The 20,722-nt window shown below is 33.5% G+C and overlaps 1 protein-coding gene across 5 annotated transcripts in view; it reads left to right on the plus strand.

The window, feature by feature from the left end:
* SENP7 (SUMO specific peptidase 7) overlaps positions 1-20,722 on the plus strand; it is a 155,726-nt gene that overhangs the window by 85,527 nt on the left and 49,477 nt on the right. For 3 of the 5 annotated variants that reach the window (XM_059392060.1, XM_059392063.1, XM_059392061.1), the window contains 4 exons: positions 3,190-3,384; positions 13,706-13,821; positions 18,115-18,299; positions 19,342-19,675. In XM_059392060.1, coding sequence (XP_059248043.1) covers positions 3,190-3,384; positions 13,706-13,821; positions 18,115-18,299; positions 19,342-19,675 — 830 coding nt within the window. The remainder of the gene's footprint in view (positions 1-3,189; positions 3,385-13,705; positions 13,822-18,114; positions 18,300-19,341; positions 19,676-20,722) is intronic. The other 2 variants (XM_059392062.1, XM_059392064.1) reach the window with 1 other exon arrangement.

The following is a 20,722-nucleotide window of genomic DNA, read 5'->3' on the forward strand; positions in this document are numbered from 1 at the left end:
GTTTCTTCAAGATACCCAAATTACGTGAGTTGCAAATAGTTGATGAAAGATGTTTGTGCTATGGCTGTGTGTTATGAAAATCTTGGTGTGCTATAGGCATTGCTAACTATTTAGTTATATACTTTTCTAACGTTTTCATCAAGATTGCAGAGTATGATAAATTAGGACAATTAAGCACCATTTGAAAGAATAGTTTATGACTTTTTAGGAGGACTTCAATAATAGGAAAATTAAAGTGAGTTTCCTTGTACTATATACTTACTGTGTGCCATACTAACTGCTTTACATCTAATATTTCATTTCATCTTAACAACTTTGTAAGATAGATTTTCTCTTAATTTTAGAGATGAGAATGTCAATGCTAAGAGGAAAAATTATGGTAAAAACTTGACTAAGGTGTATTATTATGTGCTGAAATCAGAACGTGGACCTGTTTTTGTCTGACTCTAGAGTCATTGGTCTTAATTCCTGTACCTCAGTGCTTTTTACTCTTCTGAAATTTAACTTTTTTCATAAGTAACACAGGAATTAGATTTTATTACATTTTTTAATGATATCTAAATTATTGACCTTTAAATATTCTACTTATCTTTAATTTTTTTCTTGTGACATTTTGTTTACATTGTAATAGAGTGCTATCTTATTGAAAGATATACTGCTGCTGAGATAGTGCCTTAAACCTTCTAATAGCTTAAAAGGCCCCCTAGGGTGCTTGTGCTTTAGAGATGCAGATTCTACTGCAGTCTTGGTGTATTATCTTTTCAGATGGCTTTTGGGTAAATTTTGATATTTTTCTCTTTTAGGAAAGACTTTAATCTGTTTGTTTAACTTAAAGGTCTTGTTTATCCTCCAGAGTTCTTTTTTTCATATTTTCTTTGCTTTTTGCTTTCTTTAAATCTAGTGGCAAAATAAACTGTGTAAGAATATGGTGATCATTTATTACTGAGAAGAGAATTCTGATCTTTAAAATTTGCCATTTGCTTGCTGATATTTGTACTTTTTGTTGCTGATTATTCTTTTCAACACTTTGTATAAAGTAATCTTTTATGGACTCCATCTCTCCTTTTTGGAGAGAGAGCTCTTTTTAGGGACTCAGCATTTTAAAACATACTTAAACATGTTACAGTCAGGCATTTAAACAGAGATGCTGAGAGCTGATATTTCTTTGATGTATCTCCTTATGTGCCCTGAATTTTCTATTTACTGAAATACTACAGTTTTTAGATTATTTTTATTATAAGCCATATTTTAGAATTCAGTAGTGATAGGGGACTGTAAAAAGAGTATGTTATCAATTCTTAAAATAAGTTATCAATATATCAGATTCTCTCATATCCTAAAAATAAGTAAAATTTATTTGCATTAAGGTATTTATTTGGAAAGAGTTCTAACCTGAGTAAAATTATCTGTGCTAATATTTCTGTATTTTCCCTAAACTACTGAGAAACACAGATGAGTTTTCATTAAACTATAGTTGAAGTTTTTTTAGTGATTTATTTCATAGCAATTTCTAGTGTGAGGTGAGATGAAAAAAATCTTGAGACTCCTTGCTTTTCCTATATTGCCTCCATTCCCACATCACATTGAGGATTTTAAGGAGGTTTCTGTCAGGCATCAAATACACAAAGCAGACAGTAATAACTAGTATCCTTAGAGATTTAAATCATATGAGAAGTAGAAAACTATCTCTGCCTTCCCTCCCTCCTAATTAGTGTTTGTACTAGATAACAGATTTTCTTCCCCTTCTTTCTTCACTCAAACTCTTAGTTTAGGGAGTTGTATTTATGACTACACTTTGCTTTTACTTCACATATACTACTTAATCATTGCAGTACTTTTTTTGTGGAGATTGTGCTAGAAATGCATACTTTCAAAGATTTCCTGCAGTATCTATAGAAAAGCCCAGTTAACTGGATCCTTTGGCAACTTAGGATTAAGGATACGTGTAATGGAATAAAATAAAGAAACCAAAAGATAATAGGTCCAGGTTCTTCTACTAGGAAGAGTTATACCTTCAGCCATTTAACTTTTCTGAGCTTTGAGTTCCACCTGTTTAAAATAAAGAGCAGACTCAAATTATTTTAAAGTTTTCCTAAGATCTGAAATTCCATCCTGTCTGGAGCATAGTGTGAAAAGAACATAATGTTTCTATGTCGTAAAAATAAGTGAAAAAACCTCTAGGCACTACAGCAAATATGACAGAGTACAGGGAAGCTCACATTTCATTTAAACAGAAATACTCAGGCCCTTTCTAAGTGTTTTCTATTGTTTCTCATAAAGGGTCAGTAAAGTGCTGCAAGTGACATATTGATAACAGTCAAGGAGAATATCTGGCAAAGAGGAGATAAGAAAATTTAAAAAAAAAATGCAGTAACAAGAACAAAAACATCCCAGTAATTTGGTTTGGGTTGGTCAGTTCAGGGCGAAATAATTGCTTTAGGGCATAATTGTGGTGTGGCGAAGTGTATCAGTTGTTACATAATAACTATTGGCTAACCAAGAAAAGATTATATTTATCCTCTTCTGTTTAAGAAGATACCAGGCTTTGATATAGTACATTCGATGTGAACCCCACCAATTTTAAAAAGTTTGGAGCTTTAAAAAATATCCTTTAATTTTCTAGACATTTGATTTATTGGCTCTTCCCTTGGTGCTGTTAAATAAAGCATATATATTACCACCGGTATGTGTGCGGTTTCACTTATGGAATCTATCATTACCATTGATGCATTCTGAATGATTTCTTTCCCGTTAGATTTAGCATTTCTCATTTGCCAATTACTAATATGTAATTTATCAAGGACTTTCTGTTGAATGAGAAGAATAAAGATTTCTTGAATTTGTTTGTAGTAGTCTCTTTTTTATAAATACTGGAAAAGAGAAAGAATTTTTGAGAAAAATTGGTTAAAATTTTAAGCACCCCAATAGCATCCATTAGTACAGTGAAGCCATTATTGTGGCAGGCTAATCTGTGTCAATTTGTAAGACACAAGTAGTTCTAGAAATATAAAAAGATGTGTTCATACAGTGTATTTATGGGTTGATTTCTAGAGTGATATAGTTCTAATAGCTTGTGCTAAGATGAAAATGTTTGAAAAGTCAACTTCCTAGAATACATTTTTTTTTTTTTTTTTTTTTTTTTTACTGCAAACTTCAGTACAGTACAGTGTTTGTTATTTTGTGTGACAGGATACCCAGAGTTATATTGACGAATGTCCTGGGAACGGAGTTAGGAAGAAAATACATAAAGACCTCATCTGTAACTGAGGCCAGTTTGGGTGATACAGACAACTTGCAATCAGAGCAGCTTTCTTCATCATCTGATGACAGCCTAGAATCTTGTCAAAATCTAAATCCTCACAAGAACTCCTTTTTAACTGAAAGGTATGTTTAGTGATAACTTTACTTAAAATAAATATTTATTCTAATGAGCCTCTATTCTTCCCCCATAGATGTGTTATTGTGAAAAGTGAGGCAAATGTGCTCTGGTGGCTAGTATGACTTTTGTCCCCAGGTGGCTTGAGATGGCTGTTGGAACCAGCAGTCCGTGGCTAATAATCAGTTTCAAAAAAGTACAATATACTGTACTTGTGTTATGGGAAAATAGATGCAGATTTTTAATGAAAATTGAGTTACCTATTTCAGTATTTTAATTTATTTGATATAACTGAAATCTATTCCTCTGACAGTTTTCTGTTCCTCTTCCACCTCTGTTCTATTTGTCTATCTGGCCGTCTATCAGTCTGACCATCCATTTGTCTGTCTCTCTCCATCTTACTGTATTCACCATGTTTATGTCAAGATTCTAGAACTGTCAAGTTTCTAGAATTGGCACTTAGTACTCAGGAACTATTTGTTGAGTGAATGGCTGAATGAATTCCTCAAAAAATTGTTCGAGATAGCCGAATTCTACTAACAACTGTAGCTTACTGAGCCAGTAAGAGAAATGGAAATCTGAAGTTGCTTTTGTCTTATTTATTTATTTATTTATTAATTATTATTATTATTATTTTTTTGATGTGGGCTCTGAAAATTCATTCTCTTGGTGGTAGTGTTTTTTGATTGTTACATTTAGAATAGGCATAGAATTTGGAGCCAGACATCTGGATTCAGATCTTAGCAGTATTGCAAATGTGCTGATTTACCTTGGGCAAGTCACTTATTTTATCTTTAAAACAGGGGTAGTAACAAATCTTATAAGATTATTGTGCAGATTTAAGGAGCTAACTATGTAAAGTTCTTAATATTATGCCAAAAACTTAGTAAGTGATTAATAAATGGTGGTCATTATTTTTGTGTTTCTCTTATTGATGGTACTATCAAAAGTACCATTACTGGTGCTGTAGTTGATGCTCCTGAAGTCCTCTATGGTGAGGATACCAGTATGGGATTCCGAGATCACTGCCACCCCTGTTACTATTACCAGTGCTGCCAAGGCAGTTGTCACAGCCACCCTAGTATTACCGTTTGGCTTAAGGAGGAGTATTATATTCCTTAAACCATGGAAATAAATTGCAAATATGGCTGTACCATGACTTTAGTATATGTGCCTGATTTAAACTGAATATAGCATGAACACAGGGTATGCTCAAGGATGGGACTCTTGCAGCCAGCCTCCTCCCTGCCTGCCTATCTTAGAATCAGGAAGAAGAAATATGAATTTAGATCTTCTGAGGAGACATGATATTCTCACATTATTGTTATTGCCATTATTGTGAAGAATGTAGTAAATATGCCAATTCTTCGTTACAAAGATATAGTGTCAATTAACAACTAAAAATTGGTGTGTAGGAGAATGGGAGCTATGACTGAAAATGAGGAAGTTTTCTCTGAAAATTTAGCACTTATGCCCTCGATGAATCCTGAGGAAAAATGTTTTGTGAAGGCTAAAGATCTTATTTTAATCTTAGCCTATCTTTAGTGTTCACAACTGTTATTGTTGACTATAATGACAACGTGAATGGAATTTATGCAGGAAAAAAATACTGTGTTTTATGCCAAAAATAAAGGAATAGTTAGAAAACACCAAGGCTGAAAAGGAAATCTGAATTAAAATGGTCTCTTTGAAGTAGCATGTTTATTTTTTCTAGATAGCAACTTATTATTTGAAAATACATATATTTATTAAACTTTCTATTACTCTTTTAAAAACTTTTAACTAATATTTATTACCTGTTTATTATGATATTACACTGTGGTAAATGATATACCTGTACAATGTATATAGTATGGTGTTGAATTTTATCTCAATCTATTTGCTTAACTTCTTTCTCTATGCCTCAGTTTTACCTCATTTGTAAAATACCATGATAATGTCTAGGAATGCTGGAGAGTAAATGAGAAAATTTGCTTTTCTCTTGTAATTTGGTAGTTTGCCAATCAATACGTAGAGATGTATCTACTTTTATAAATATATGCTCCCTTATGAATGGGCATTCAGATATTTTTCATTTTTTATTTGTTTAGCATTGCCACAGTAAGTTTGTGTATTTATTTTTATAAACTCTTTTTAAAAAATTTTTTATAAATTCTTTTTTTCCTTTTAATTTCCTTTTTTCTCTTGATTTATAATTTTTAAAAAAATTTTTATTTTTTATAAACATATAAAAATTTTTTATAAATTCTTATAGTGTCATTTTTTAATATTCTAACCAGAATTAAATGTTATCATTGAAAAGTTTTTTTGATAACCTGTTGGCAAAAATAAATATAACTGTTCATATGAAATTGCTTTCATTTCAGTCATTTTTTATTTTTAGTGAAGATGGATTTTCTATTTATGTGAGTTTTCGCTTAGTCTTTGTATGTATTGGGGTGTTCCATCTGTTTCTTACTGACTTGTAAGAACTTATTAAAGAACTTATTAAAGTTATTAACTCTGTTATATAACACGTTGTAAAAATCTCTTGAAGTTTCCTACTTATCAATTCTACTTTGATCATAGTATCTTCTGTAGTTTATAAATTTAAAATTTTATTGTGTAGAATATGTTAGTTTATCCTTGGAAAGACCTCTTCAGTCTCAAGTATAGAAATAGGTTAGCTAGGTGGTATTTTAATTTGTGGTGATTTATATGAGATATCAGATTCAGAACAACCGCCTAGAGGTTATTTTCCTAATTGAAGTTCTGATTCCTTTTTTTTCTGGAATCTGGTATAAATTTCTTTGGGGGGTTGGGTTGCTTTCACCTTTTGGCTATTGTGACTAACACTGTTATAAACATTGGTGTACAGGTGTCTCTACCTCTACTTTCAGTTCTTTTGCATATCTACACAAACGTGGAATTTTTGGATCATATGGTAATTCTAATAGTAATCTTTTTAGGAAACACTGTGCTGTTTTCTATAGCAGCCATACCATTTTACATTGCATTAGCAGTGCAAAGGGTCCCAGTTTTTCCACATCTTCGTTAAAACTCATTCTTCTCTTTTTTATGTAATAGCTGTCCTAATGGGTGTGGTGTGATATCTCATTGTGGTTTTGATATGGACTTTGTAATGATTGGTGATGCTGAACATCTTTTCATGTGCTTATTGGTCATTCATGTATCTTCTTTGGAGAAATGTCTATTCAAGTCCTTTGCCCTTTAATGAATCACGTTATGTTTTACTTTTGAGTTTTAGTAGTTCTCTCTACATGCCAAATATTAATATCTTACCAGAAATATGATTTTCAAATATTTTCTCCCATTCTTCTCTGACTATATGGCATGAAGTTAGAAATCATTAATGGAAGGAAAACTGGAAGACTCAAAAATTGGTGGAAATAAACACACCTAAAGCAACCAGTCGGTCTAAGAATAAATCACAAGGAAATTAAAAAATGCTTAGGAATGAATGAAAATAAAAACATGAGATGCAGCAAAAGCAATGCCAAAGGAAAAATATATAGCTGTAGATGCTTGCATTAAAAAAAGAAGAAATATCTCAAATCATCAACCTAACTTTATAACTTAAGGAAGAAGAAGAAGAAGATAGTTTTGCCAGATACAGGATTTCTGGTTGACACTTATCTCCTTCAGTACTTTAATATGCCCATGCTTTCTGGCCACCATGGTTACTGATGAGAGAGTGCATGGAGTATCGCTGTTATATGAGGAGTTGCTTCTCTCTTGGTACCTTCAAGATTCTCCCTTTGCCTGTATCTTCTGACAACTTGATCATTAATGTTTCTTGGTACAGGTCTCATTGAGTTTATTCTGCTTGTAGTCCCTCGGACTTCTTGGATGTTTGTATTCATGTCTTTCATCAAATTTGGAAAATTTTTTGGTGATTATTTATTTTAGTAATTTCTCTGCTCCTTTATTTTTTCTCCCTCTGAGGTACCAGTGTTGCATATATGGTCTACTTGTTGGTGTCCCACAGGTCCCTTAGGCTCTGTTGACTTTTCTCAATTTTTTTTTGTCCCTCAGATTTGATAATTTCTATGATCATATCTTCAAGTTATCTTTATTTCTTTTCCCTTTACTTAAATCCAGGGACTATTTCTTCTGCCTGCTCAAATCTGCTTTTGAGTCTCTTAATGAATTTTTCATTTTATTTATTTATTTTAAAGTTTAAGTAATCTCTATAGCCAACATGGGCTTGAACTCATGACCCCAAAATCAAGAGTTGCATGTTTTCCCAACTGACCCAGCCAGGTGCCCCATGAGTTTTTCATTTTAGTTATTATACTTTTTAGTTCCAGAATTTCCTTTTGGTTTATTAATATGTTTCATCTTTTAATATTTCCATTTATTCATAGATCACTTTTTTGACTTTGTACAAGACTTTTAGCTTTTTGAGAAGCTTTAAGATGGTTGTTATAATGTCTTTGTCTATTGAGTCTGCTTTCTGGATTTTTTTCCCCAGGGACATGTTCTTTTGTTTTTTTGTTTTTTTTCTCTTTGAATCATCCCATGGTTTCCTGTTTGTTTATATGCCTTGTGGTATGTTTGTTTGTTTGTTTGTTGAATCTTATAATATAGTAAGTCAGGAAATCAGATTCTTCCCCTTCCCAAGGGTTTGCTGGTTTTTTTTCTTCCCTTTTTTCCTTCTTTTTTTTTAATTGCTGTTTTTCATTATTTCTGTTCCCACACATCAGCTTGATATGTAAACATAAAATCTTCCCAGGTCTTTTCTGAGTTTATGCCTTTCCCTAGTATTTTTGTGACTTTTTGAATTCCTTTGTATATGTGATTATTTTATAATACTGTAATCCTTAAAAATTTGGTTCCCAAAAGGAGAAAATGGGAAAAATAAAGGAGGTACAGATAAAACAAAATAGGTGCTAGCCCTTTAAGTCTCCCGGAAGTGCTCTTAGCTATATGGGAAATGTGTTGTAACATTGGTGGTGGTTGTTGCAACAATGGCTGCCTTTCTCTATGTCTCCTCATCCATGAGCAGAAACCGCCATTGTTAATGAGAATACAGATTCTCGGTATTTGGAGAATAAGGTCCTTCTTGCTTACCTTGGTAATTGTAAGCTGTACAGCCTATTTTAGGAACTTGGGCTTTGCTGCTTGCTTTGTTCCTAGTGGTAGGTGACTGGGTCACTGCTACTAACTTTGCAGCTCAGATTGACTGAAATTAACTGCAATTTACTGTTGATCCTCTTGACTAGTAGTTGCAGCTTTCAATAAACTCCGGAATACCAAAACAGTTATATCAGACATATTCTGCCAGTGTGGCCATTGTCTAGGTGGCAAGATGGTAGGTGCTTCCTACTCCACAATTCTCCTGTGGTCATTTGTATGTTTTATAGTTTACTGTACAGGGATACTAGATTTATTCTTGGTACCTGATTTTTTTCTAAATGCAGCAATTATTATATAATATATTTCATTATTAGAAAATGATATAGTTAATAATTTTATATAGTTTTTTATTTCACAGATTTTTCTACTGCCATGAGTTTTATTAAAAACTACTGTGAGTGAAAGTATTGTGTGTAAATATTTCATTCATTTTTTGGCTATTTTAATTAGTACTAAATTGTTTTCCCAATGGTTTCTATCAATTTATTTTAAAAAATTAATTTTGTTGACATATCATTGACAAAACATTGTATTAGCTTTAGGTGTACAACATAGCGATTTGATATATGTCTGTATTGTGAAATAATTAACATTGTAAATCTAATTAACATCAGCTTGTATAGTTACTTTTTTCTTGTAATGAGAACTTCTAAGGTCTAATGTCTTAGCAACATTCAAATGTACATGCCCTATTGTTATAGTCACCATATTGCATGTACATTATACTCTAGCACTTGCCTTACAATTAGAAACTTGTACCTTCTTACCACCTTCATCCATTTGCACCCACTTCTCTCCAACCTCCCCATCCTCTACAATTACCAATCTGGTGACTGTATTTAAGTGTTTTTTTTTTTTTTAAAGATTTTTTCTTTATTTATCTGACAGAGATCACAAGTAGGCAGAGAAGCAGGCAGAGAGAGAGGAGGAAGCAGGCTCCCCGCAGAGCAGAGAGCCCGATGCAGGGCTCGATCCCAGGACCCTGGGATCATGACCTGAGCCGAAGGCAGAGGCTTAACCCACTGAGCCACCCAGGTGCCCCCAAGTGTTTTTTTTTTTTTTAACTAAAAGAGTTGACAATTTTATTTTCACATTTCACAATACAAATGAAAACTACTTTTTTTTTCCTCCTACTAACTCCCCTGTAAAAACTATTCTCTTTGATAGGAAGGGGGAGCAAGTCTTTCTTGTCTTGCTGTTAGAAAACACCCAAAGTCACAATACCATGATCTTCTGGTGAAGTAGAACAAGTAACATAAAATAGATATAAAGAGGTTCCCATCTCTCCTTATCTGTCTGTTTGAGTCATTCCTGACCAAGTGGGCACCATCATGGGATGTATAGGAGGGCCCAGGCATCATGGGCATGTGGCTTCCCAGAGGTAGCCTCATTCCAGAAGCAGGTACACTGGCATCATCCCAGGAGGATGAGGGTCCATCATTGGCATGGGAGGGTCCCCCCATTGGGTGTTGGCATCATACCAGGGTGAGGAGGACCCAGGAGACTAGGGAGAAGGGAGACTAGGATCATTGTTTTTGCAGGAGGAAGAGCAAGGAATTGCCTGAGAGGTATCCTGAAATGTAGCAGTTTAAATATTGTAGCAGTTGAAATGTAGGAGTTGTTTTGTTGATCTGGTTCTGAGCTCGTCCATCCATGTCTGGTAGTTTTTTTTTATTCTCTTTGTGTTTCCTACTATTGTACTATGTTTTTCTGACAGATGGAGAGTCATGGATGAAGGATTTATTGCAGTAGTTACATAAGACTTAGGTATGTTTATCTGCAGGCTGTTGGCCACTCCCTGTTTTTTTTTTTTTAAGTTCTCACATATAAGTGAGATCATACAGTATTTGTCTCTTTCTGACTTATTTCACTTAGCATAATGTCCTCAGGTCCCATCCATGTTCTTGCAAATGGAGGACTTCTCTTTTTTTGTGGCTGAGTAATATTCCTGTGTGTATGTATCATATTTTCGACATTCATTTATCTGTCAGTGGACACTTAGGTTGTTTCCATGTCTTGGCTATTGCAGTAGTGCTGCACTGAACAAGGGGGTGCATATATCTTTTTGAGATAATGATTTTGATTCTGAACATAAATATCCAGAAGTGGAATAGCTGGATCATATGGCTGTTCTATTTTTGAATTTTTGAGGAACTCCATAGTATTTTCTACAGTATCTGCACCAGTTTACATTCCCACATTCCCATCAAGAGTGCTCAGGGGTTATGTTTTCTCTACATTCTTGCAATGTGTGTTACCACTTTTTTGTTGTTGTTGTTTTTGTTTTTTTGATAATCATTCTGATGGATATGAGGTGATATCTCATTGTGGTTTTAATTTACATTTCTCTGATGATTAATGATGTTACACTCCTTTTCATGTTCCAGTTGGCCATGTGTATGTCTTTGGAAAAATGTCTATTCAGTTCCTCTGCTCATTTTTTTTTTTAAAGTAGGCTCCATGCCCAGCATAGAGCCTATAGTGGGGCTTGAACTCAGCACCCCAAAATCAAGACCTGAACTGAGATCCAGAGTCAAGTGCTTAACCAGCTGAGCTACCCAGGCACTCCCCTCTGCCTGGTTTTTTTAATGGAAAGTTTTCTATTGAGTTGTAGGAGTCCTTTATATATTTTGGGTATTAACCCCTTATTAGATATATGGTTTGTAAATATTTTCTCCCATTCCATGTATTGCCTTTTCATTTTGATGATGGGTTCATTTGCTGAGCAGAAGTTTTTGGTTTTGTTGTAGGGTTGCAAGGTTCTTGTATCAAAGAGTAGAAGAATGAATCTTGTGGACACAAAAGAGTGAAGTGAAGGTTTATAAAGTGAAGATGAGAACAGAAAGGAAAGAAAAAAGCTCTCTAGAGGGAGAAGGATCTGGAGTGGGTTGTCACTGAGGGCTGTTATGGCCAGTCTTTTATAAAAAACTAACCAGGGAACTTGGTAAATTTGTCAATACATGGTGGGTTTCTAAGTTTCATGAGAATATCTTGTCTATATTTAAACCAAAATGGTGGACTGGTAAATATCATGAGCCTATTTTGTCTCTGTTTAGAACAATGAATGTGTTCCCTTCTCCTTGGTTAATATCTCATCTGTAACATTTCTCCACATCTGGGATTTCTGTGAGCCCGGACATGAGTTCCCTTCTTGTCTCTTCCTACCTAGCCTTGCCTGTTCCTTACTCAGTTTGATGTAGTCTCACTTGTTCATTGTGCTTTTATGACCTTTGTTTTGGTATTAATTCCAAAAAATCATTGCCAAGACTGATATTAATGAGCCTACCCCCATGTTTTCTTCTAGGAGTTAGATGGCTTACAGTATTTTTTTTTTTTTTTTGATTTCCCAACCTTTTATTAGCCTAGACAACACAGAACTTTATTTTTATTTTTTGGTGAAAACAAGAAGTACAGCAGTTTTAATGTTTTAATTCATTTTTTTATGTATGGTGTAAGATGGGGGTCCAGTTTCATTCTTTTGCATGTAACTATTTTTTCAATGCTATTAATTAAAGAGAATCTCCTTTCCCTATTGTATATTCTTGTCTCCTTTGCCATAAATTAATTGACCATGTATGTGTGGATTTATTTCTGGCTCTCAATTCTGTTTCTTTGACCTGTGAGTCTCTTTATATGCCATGCCATACCATACTATTTTAATTACTATAGCCTTGTAATATAGTTTGAAATTAGAATGTGTGGCAGTTTTGTTTATCTTTTCAAAAAACTAGGTTTTACTTGTGTTGATCTTCTTTTTTTATATGTATTTTTAAAGATTTATTTTTTGAGAGAGAGTGTATGCTCAAGGGGGGGAGGCGGCAAGGGAGAGAATCTCAGACAGATTCCCCACTGAGCATGGAGCCCAGTGTGGGACTTGATCCTATGACCCATGAAATCATGACCTGAGCTAAAACCAACAGTTGGATGCTTAACCACTTAAGCCACCCAAAATTAACAAGAATTAACAGAAGAAATTTTGATCTTTTCTATTGTTTTTCTTATTTCTGCTCTGATCTTTATTTCCTTCTTTCTGCTAACTTTGGCCTTAGTTCTTTTTTTAGTTTCATGAGGTGTAAAGGAAGGTTGTTTATTGGAGTTTTTGTTTCTTAATTTAGGCATTTATCACTACAGATTTCCTTCTTAGAATTGTTTTTTGCAGTATTCAGTAAACTTTGAAATGTTGTACTTAAATTTTTATTTGCTTCAAGTTATCTTTTGATCTCCTTTTTGCTTTTTTCTTTGACAACTTGTTCAGGAGCATATTGTTTAATCTACATATATTTGTAGATTTTTCCTGTTACTGATTTTTAGTTTAATATTTTTTGTGCTTAAAGATAGTTGGTATGATTTCAATCTTATTAAACTTGCTAAGACTTTTTTTGTGGTATATCATATGATTAATAATTCATAATCATATGATTATGAATGTTCTGTATACATTTGAGAAGAATTATATATTTTGGTGTTATTGGATGGCATGTTCTATAGATGCATTTTCAGTCTAGTTAGTCTAATGTATGGTTTTAGTCCAACGTGTTCTTGATTTTTTTTTTTTTTTGGGTCTGGATGATTTATCCATTGCTCAAAGTAGGGTGCTGAAATCTCTTACTAATATTGTATTAAGTTTTCATTTATAGTAATATTGTGTTCATTATATCAAAACTTGTTTTTCATACAACTTTCTATTTTATATATTTAATGGGTACCTAATAATATAAATTATTCCTTCTGAGGGTAAAATTTATTACTCCAAACTTTATTTTGTACTTAATTTTTAATATGTGAACCATGCTTGAAACATATAAACAATTCCCTTTGGGTTATTTTTTGATTACATATAGAGGTGCTTATCATGTACTTCTCTTCATGGAATTTTTACTTTTTAAACCTCTTTGATGTATTTAATACCTGTATCATTCTTTTGCTCATTTTGCATGTGCCCAATCCCGTGGTGTCCATATATTTTTTTTCCCCACAAAAGAATAGGGAAAATTTAATGGTAAAATAGGGAAGAGAACTTACTTCTCAAATCTTAGTTCAATATTCTTTCTTCTGTGCAGATTATATATGCCGCTATATGCGACTGTATATGTAACCTGTAAAACTGGATTTTTATCTTGAATATAAGTCAACTGGATTTTTAATTCATTTGGATATAGAAGAGATGAATATAAATATTTTCTTTTGCAGGGGTTCCCAATCAAGTAAGACAGTAGATAATAATTATGCAAAGCAGGCTTCACACCCTAAAGAAAAGCAAAGAGACGATGGCATTTCTCTTATAATGTCTGATGCTCAACCTAAAGGTTTGTGAACCTTGAAAATTTGTTCTCATTTGAATTTTTATCTTTTGCATTTCTAATAATTTTTAAGTTATGGTTAACTTTATTTAATCTTACATTTTAAGGATTTGTGAAAGTAGAGGGAGGTACATTTAGCAACACAAAGAAAATTGCTAAATTTGTTATTTGTACACTATGGTATACATTTCTAGATTTATTTACTGAATCTATAAGTTAAATTTGAATATTATTTCTTTTTGTTGTTATTGTTGGGGCTGGATATACAGCTATACACTTAGAACGTTAGTTCAGCTATTTGTAAGTGTTGTTTACATGGATATGTCTGGTAATTCATATCACTGCTAACTCGATTATTATTGTTAGCTTCCCACTGTCTATCCTCCTATGACATACATTCTTTATTCATTAGAATTTCTCTCAACTCTAGGAGGATGCCAATACAAGCCACTATTAGCAAATTTAAAGGTAAATACATCCCAGACTTCTGAAAATTCTTTTTAGGCCTCCTTGCATGTAGGGTTAATGAACTGACCTCTTTTCTCCTTTTTGTCTTTCTTTTAAGATTTTAAAATAATTTTACAAAAATTCGCACCAAAACAGTTTATTACATTAGTCAGATGTGGAACTAACATCTTTAAGGGTCTCTTGGATTACTGATTACTTGAAACTAGTTGAGATATTTTGTTTTCTGAATGATTTTATAAATTATTCACTAGAAAAGATTTTTTTTAATGACACTATGCAAAAATTCTTTATACTTTATTTGAAACACAGCTATTTACAATTTTTAGTAGCCTTTAAAAAAAAAAGATTTTATTTATTTATTTGACAGACAGAGATCACAGGTAGGCAGAGAGGCAGGCAGGGGGTGGGGGAAGCAGACTCCCTGCTGAGCAGAGAGCCTGACGCAGGGCTCGATCCAGGACCCTGGGATCATGACCTGAGCTGAAGGCAGAGGCTTTAACCCACTGAGCCACCCAGGTGCCCCTAGTAGCCTTTTTTCATAGAAGAGGAAATCTTAAAAAGAAACTAGACTAATAACCAGCTTCAGCTCTTACAAGGGCAATGTAGAGAAAACATTGTAACTGTAGATGTAATCTTTCAATTGGTCACTAAGCACTAGCTACACATAATGAAAGACATTTATTTTCTTATGAATTGTACTTTTCCCCAAAATATTCTCATTAATAACCAAATAAAAAGTATTTGGACAAGTGGTCTCCATTCACGTACTTTCTAGACACCATTGGTAAACCCTCACATTTTACTGATTTCCTGGATAGAATAGGAATAGTTGAATAAAAAGCTTCTGATTTCTACCTTTGAGTATTACTTCAAAGTCACAGTGGAATTTTAGACATAGCAGGGGGAAAAAAATGCATGATTAAAAAAAAAACAAAACAGAAACACTTTATAGTTCCTTAGTACCCCTGAAGTTCTCTTCAGAGATAAAGTTTTTTTTAAGAAAAGTAGCTATTGAAACTTGATTGAAACTCACTCACCATAAGATGGAAACTTGTTTCCATCTTATGGGTATTTGTGTCCAATACCAGTTTTTGTTTTGTTTTGTTTTTTAGAGAGGGAAAAGGGGGAAGAGAAAAGGGAGAAGGAGAGTCTTTTTTAATATTTATTTTTTATCAAAAAAATTTTTTTGAGAGAGAGAACAAATAGGGGGAGAAAGAGAGAAAGAGAATCTTAAGTGGGCTGCATGCCTAGTGCCTGATGTGGGTCTCAGTCTCATGACCCTGAGCCAGAATCAAGATTTGGACACTTAACTGACTGAGCCATTTAGGCACCGTCAGTTAAAAAAACCCCATACCTGTTTTTTAACATAAGCCCATAAATTAATGCGAATTCTGAATTCAACTCCAAGAGTACCATTCTTTCGTAGTGTACTGTTTGCCTTATAGAATTTGCTTTTATGAAAATAATATATTGGTACTATACAAACATACACACACAAGTATTTTTTTTTTAAAGATTTGATTTATTTATTTGAGAGAGAATGAGTGAGAGAGAGCATGAGAGAGGAGAAGCTCAGAGGGAGAAGCAGACTCCCCAAGAAGCTAGGAGCCCGATGCGGGACTCGATCCTGGAAGTCCAGGATCATGACCTGAGCCAAAGGCAGCTGCTCAACCAACTGAACCACCCAGGTGCCCCCCCCCCCCACGTATTTTAAAGATTTTATTTTTAAGTAATTTCTAACTAAGAGGCTAACTTGGGGCTCAAACTCACAATCCCAAGATCAAGAGTCATATGCTGTACTGATTGAGCCACCCAGGCACCCCGTATTGGAAATATTTAATATTCTTTAGTTTACAAGAATTTGTCATTTCTTTAATTTTACATATAGTAAAATGTGTGAGTTAAATTGTATATATTATGTAGGTAGAATCCTATTTTTATAATGCCAAGCCCTATCTAACTTATTCTTATTTTCTATGAGATAGTCTTGGCTGATGTTTGAAAAGCAAAGAAACTGTTTGAGCGAAAACTCCTGTATAATAGGGTTTTTCTCAAGCCCCTTTCATTTCCTCAGTCTTTTTGCTGTAGTATTTATTTTTAGAAAATGTAGTTTGATAGAGAAGTTGTATGTAGAAATTGTATTTGACTCCCTTTCCAGTTTACAAAGTTTACTCCCCCGCCCCGCAAACAAAAGCAATTGTGCTTTTCAAAATACTATGTTTAGGAGGATATTTTATTTTTCTGGGGGAGAGAGCAAAGAGTATTTTCTTTGGAAATTGGAAGACTGTTGACAATCTTGGCATTTTGCTCTCAATCCTAACCAATGCCTGCCTTTTAAAGAATGACAAGAGATACTGTGAATGTCAGTTATTAGGTGTCTATGCAGCAAGAATAAGGGCAAGAACAGTTTGAAGAGAAGGTGGGTAGTATTGAAGAATTTTGAGTGAACAGAAAGGTCAGGCCAGTAAGTGTTACATGAATTATAAGTTATAAATTCAGGGACGCCTGGGTGGCTCAGTTGGTTGGGCAGCTGCCTTCGGCTCAGGTCATGATCCCAGCGTCCTGGGATGGAGTCCCACATCAGGCTCCTTGTTCAGCAGGGAGCCTACTTCTCCCTCTGTCTCTGCCTGTCATTCAGTCTGCCTGTGCTTGCTCTCTCTCCCCCTCTCTCTGACAAATAAATAAAATCTTAAAAAAAAAAAAAATCTTTAAAAAAAAAATAAATTCAAAGAAGCTGCCTTGGGACTCTGTTTACATATACTTTGAGTATGTAGATTCAGAAAGCAGTAGAATTCAGGAGGACCTTTAGTTAGTAAGGTAGAACCTTTTGGAAGGTATTTTTGTATAGTACATATATTTGATAACTGAAATACTAAGCATTTTTAGTAATAATTGACATAGGTTTTAAATAATGTTTTGTTGATTTACAGAAGGGAACATTTCTTTATCTATAGGGGAGTAGATTTATTGGATACTTAAAATGAGATCTTGATTTTTAAATAGAAGAAACTGAATTAAATTGATAGCTTTGTGAATGATCACACATTATATTCTGCTGTTGAGGTTAAATGTTTTGCCTTCATTCATTCATTCATTCATATTTTTAAAGATTTTATTTATTTGTCAGAGAGAGAGAGAGAGAGAGAGAGAAAGAACAAGCAGAGGGAGCAGCAGGCTGAGGGAGAAGCAGGCTTGCTACTGAGCAAGGAGCCCAATGTTACTCAATCCGAAGTCATGACCTGAGCTGAAGGCAGATGCTTAACCTACTGAGCCACCCAGGTGTCTCTTGGCTCCTTTTACTTATTTTTTTTATTTTTATTTTTTTCCCCTTGGCTCCATTTAAAAGAGCAGTGGTTAATACTCATAAGTACTGTCTCTTTTCACTTAAAAAAATACATACATGTATATAACATTTAAATTTTAAAAAGACAACTAATTACTAAAATCACAATGAATTATCAAGATGTTTTAAACTGTGAATTTTCTAAACTTTACTGTCACTTCCCCCTCTTTTTGTATTACGATCACATGTAATTGTAGGAAAAGGAAAAATATAGCTTGTTTTGCTTTGGTTACTAAAGAATACTCCTTTTATATATATTTTCCTCACTTTGTATTTATTGTACAATGAACATTTACTTTGTGTAGGCAACTTAAAATAGGGTATTTCTTTACATTCATCCATGTCAGTATGAAAGTGTAATGGTGAATTTTTTTTTTAGATTAGTTTTGGAAGTTGTACAGCAATTTTGATGATGTTTATCCGAGCTCTTTTAAAAGGGATTCTTTCCTTACTGTTTGGCTATATTTTTGTTTCTTTTATTTTTTAAGAGCTCAGTAGTGGAAGTAGAGGTTGTGATCATCTTGAAGATGGGAGCAGAAATAAAGATGATACATTTTCTGATTCAAAAGTGGAACCTGCCCTGACTTCCAGGAAGAGAAAGAAAAGGCTTAGAAGTAATTTGCCTGGTTCTCATAATTCTACTTCTGCTTTGTATGAGTCAGCAGAACAGATAGTAAGTAGAGGTATTTAGATATCATATGAAATAATTTATTCTATGACAAAAATGAATTGACTGTGACCAAATAATGTTCTTATAACAATCTATTTTTATCTTTAGATTTCTTTCTATTTTTTGCCTATTTTTTTGATTCTCTGATTTTTGAAAAATAACTTAAATGTTTTTTAGTAATATAGCTATTGAAACAAATTTCAGATGTTATGAACAAGTAAAGTTAAAAATACTCTTCTCTGATAGCACTTCTTTGGTAGATATCTGGTGGACTTGTTCTCTTTTATTTTCCCTTATTTTGACCAGATTTTATTAATGCTCCATTCATACTGTCCAGGCAATTGCTTTTTCACACACTGAGTAAAATTATTACCAGATTTCTTTTAGTAGTAATTTACTTACCAACTTCTTTAAGACTCTACCTAGGATTTAGGGAATTCGTTGAAAGTGAAGAATTACCATACTTATTAACACACACTATTTTCAAAACTTAGTGAACAGTTAATAGAAGTAAAAGAAGAGAATATTTTTACTCCCTTTCATTCACAAGGCCTTTTAAGGACTTTTCAGTAACTTTGAATTACAGGTTTAGATTTAAATGGTGATAGAGATGTGAAGGCAGTGATTGATTTGATAGTTTTTTCAAATTGTTAGCCTCTTAACTTTTTACTTTTTTGCTTTTGTTGATAAAGTCACATGATGTCATTTAGCTTTATTACTTTTACAAAATAAAACTGTTAAAAACATTTTTCTTATTCTAAAGTTGACTAGGTTGTGGGAGACCATCTGAACCACTTGTAAATATGGGAATTTCCACATCACAGCATTTAAAAAAATGTTTGGATGTCTGATCAGACAGACCAAATTCTGTCTTTTTACTTGGGAGACCCTGGCAATAGTAATATAGTATAATTATGTAGTTTCCTATTCCTTTGTTATAGAAATGATATTTTTACTTTTATATTCTCCTTTAAGAATTTAAACTTTCAAAAATTCTTTAGCCAAATCTGACTAATGCTAATTTTCTGTATGCATTTATGTTCAGAAAATACAAGAAAATGACTCAGCAGCATCTGCTGAATTTGAGAAGCCAAGTGAAAACTATCATCAAGACTCAAAAGTGCTTGAAGAAATTACACCTGAACCTGTAGAAACTGATATTGCTAAACTATCCTTACTTAATAGTCAGGAGTTGGCTTTGAGTGCTGCTCCCAAAAGTACCTCTGACTGTTCAACCACTGAAACTTTTGAGAACTCTCTTTCCACTGATACTGTGGGGAATTCTACCCTGCTTGAGAAGGATGAGTTGAATACAATAGAAAAGCCCATTTTAAGTGAACACAATGAGGGGAACCAATCTCTGATATCAGTTGAACCAAGTAAGTAACAGTAGGATAATAATGTTTTTAAATTTTCTCTGCTTTATTTAATTGTTTTATTTTACCTCTCAAATTTTGCTGAGGTGTTAGCTGTTTATGACATCCTTGTGGAATATATTAACTTGAGGAAAAGAAAACTTGGGGTTTTGGGACTTTGTTTATAAATTTTGTAATGGTTTAGGTAAACAATACAGTTTACTTGGAAGTAGGGTTTTTTTTTGTTTTTGTTTTTGTTTTTTTTAGAATTGTGAACTATAGTTTATCTCAGTAATTTTTTTTAAAGATTTGCTTATTGATTTTAGAGAGAGCATGCTTACACACGCGTACACACATGTTGGGGGAGGGGCAGAGGGAGAGACTCTTCAAGCAGACTCCCCTCTGGGCATGTGCTGAGATGCTCAATACCATGACCCAGGAGATCATGAACTGAGCCAAAACCAATACTTGGGCGCTGAGTCAACTGAGCCACCCAGGAGTCCCTCATCTCAGTAGTTTTTAAAAAGGATTCCAGAAGAGCCATTATTATTGTTGGTTGATGAAGTTGAAGTGCAGAGTTTAGGTGCTATATAATAATTATCATTAATTTTGATTTAATTAATGTTCAAGTATGTGATATACTCACATGGTACACAAAACCTTTTTTTGCTTCCTCCTGGAAGCAACTAATGTAACAAGCATTAAAGTACAATTTATTTTTTAACATTTTAATCTTAAATTTAATTTTTTAAGTACAGTTTAGAGTGCTGGAACAATACATTTTTATTATTCTCGCCAGAACTTTTCCCTAAGTTCTTTCTCATGGCTTTATCCATTTTTAAGTATCTTCATCCTCCAGAAAGTAAGGTTGCAGGTAACTGCTAAACAATAGCACTGATATGGAAATATTGTATATAACTAGTATAAATCAGATAATGAATGGTGGTCCAGCTTCTAAGTTGGACCAACTTAGATGATTAAATTTTAATGGGATTATTAAAGGTATATTGCATGAATTAGAAAGTTTTCTTTTTGAAGTGTGTTTATTGTGACACATTTAAAAAACAATTG

The sequence above is a fragment of the Mustela nigripes genome, chromosome 2 (assembly GCF_022355385.1).
Source record: "Mustela nigripes isolate SB6536 chromosome 2, MUSNIG.SB6536, whole genome shotgun sequence".
Classification (NCBI taxonomy): domain Eukaryota; kingdom Metazoa; phylum Chordata; class Mammalia; order Carnivora; family Mustelidae; genus Mustela; species Mustela nigripes.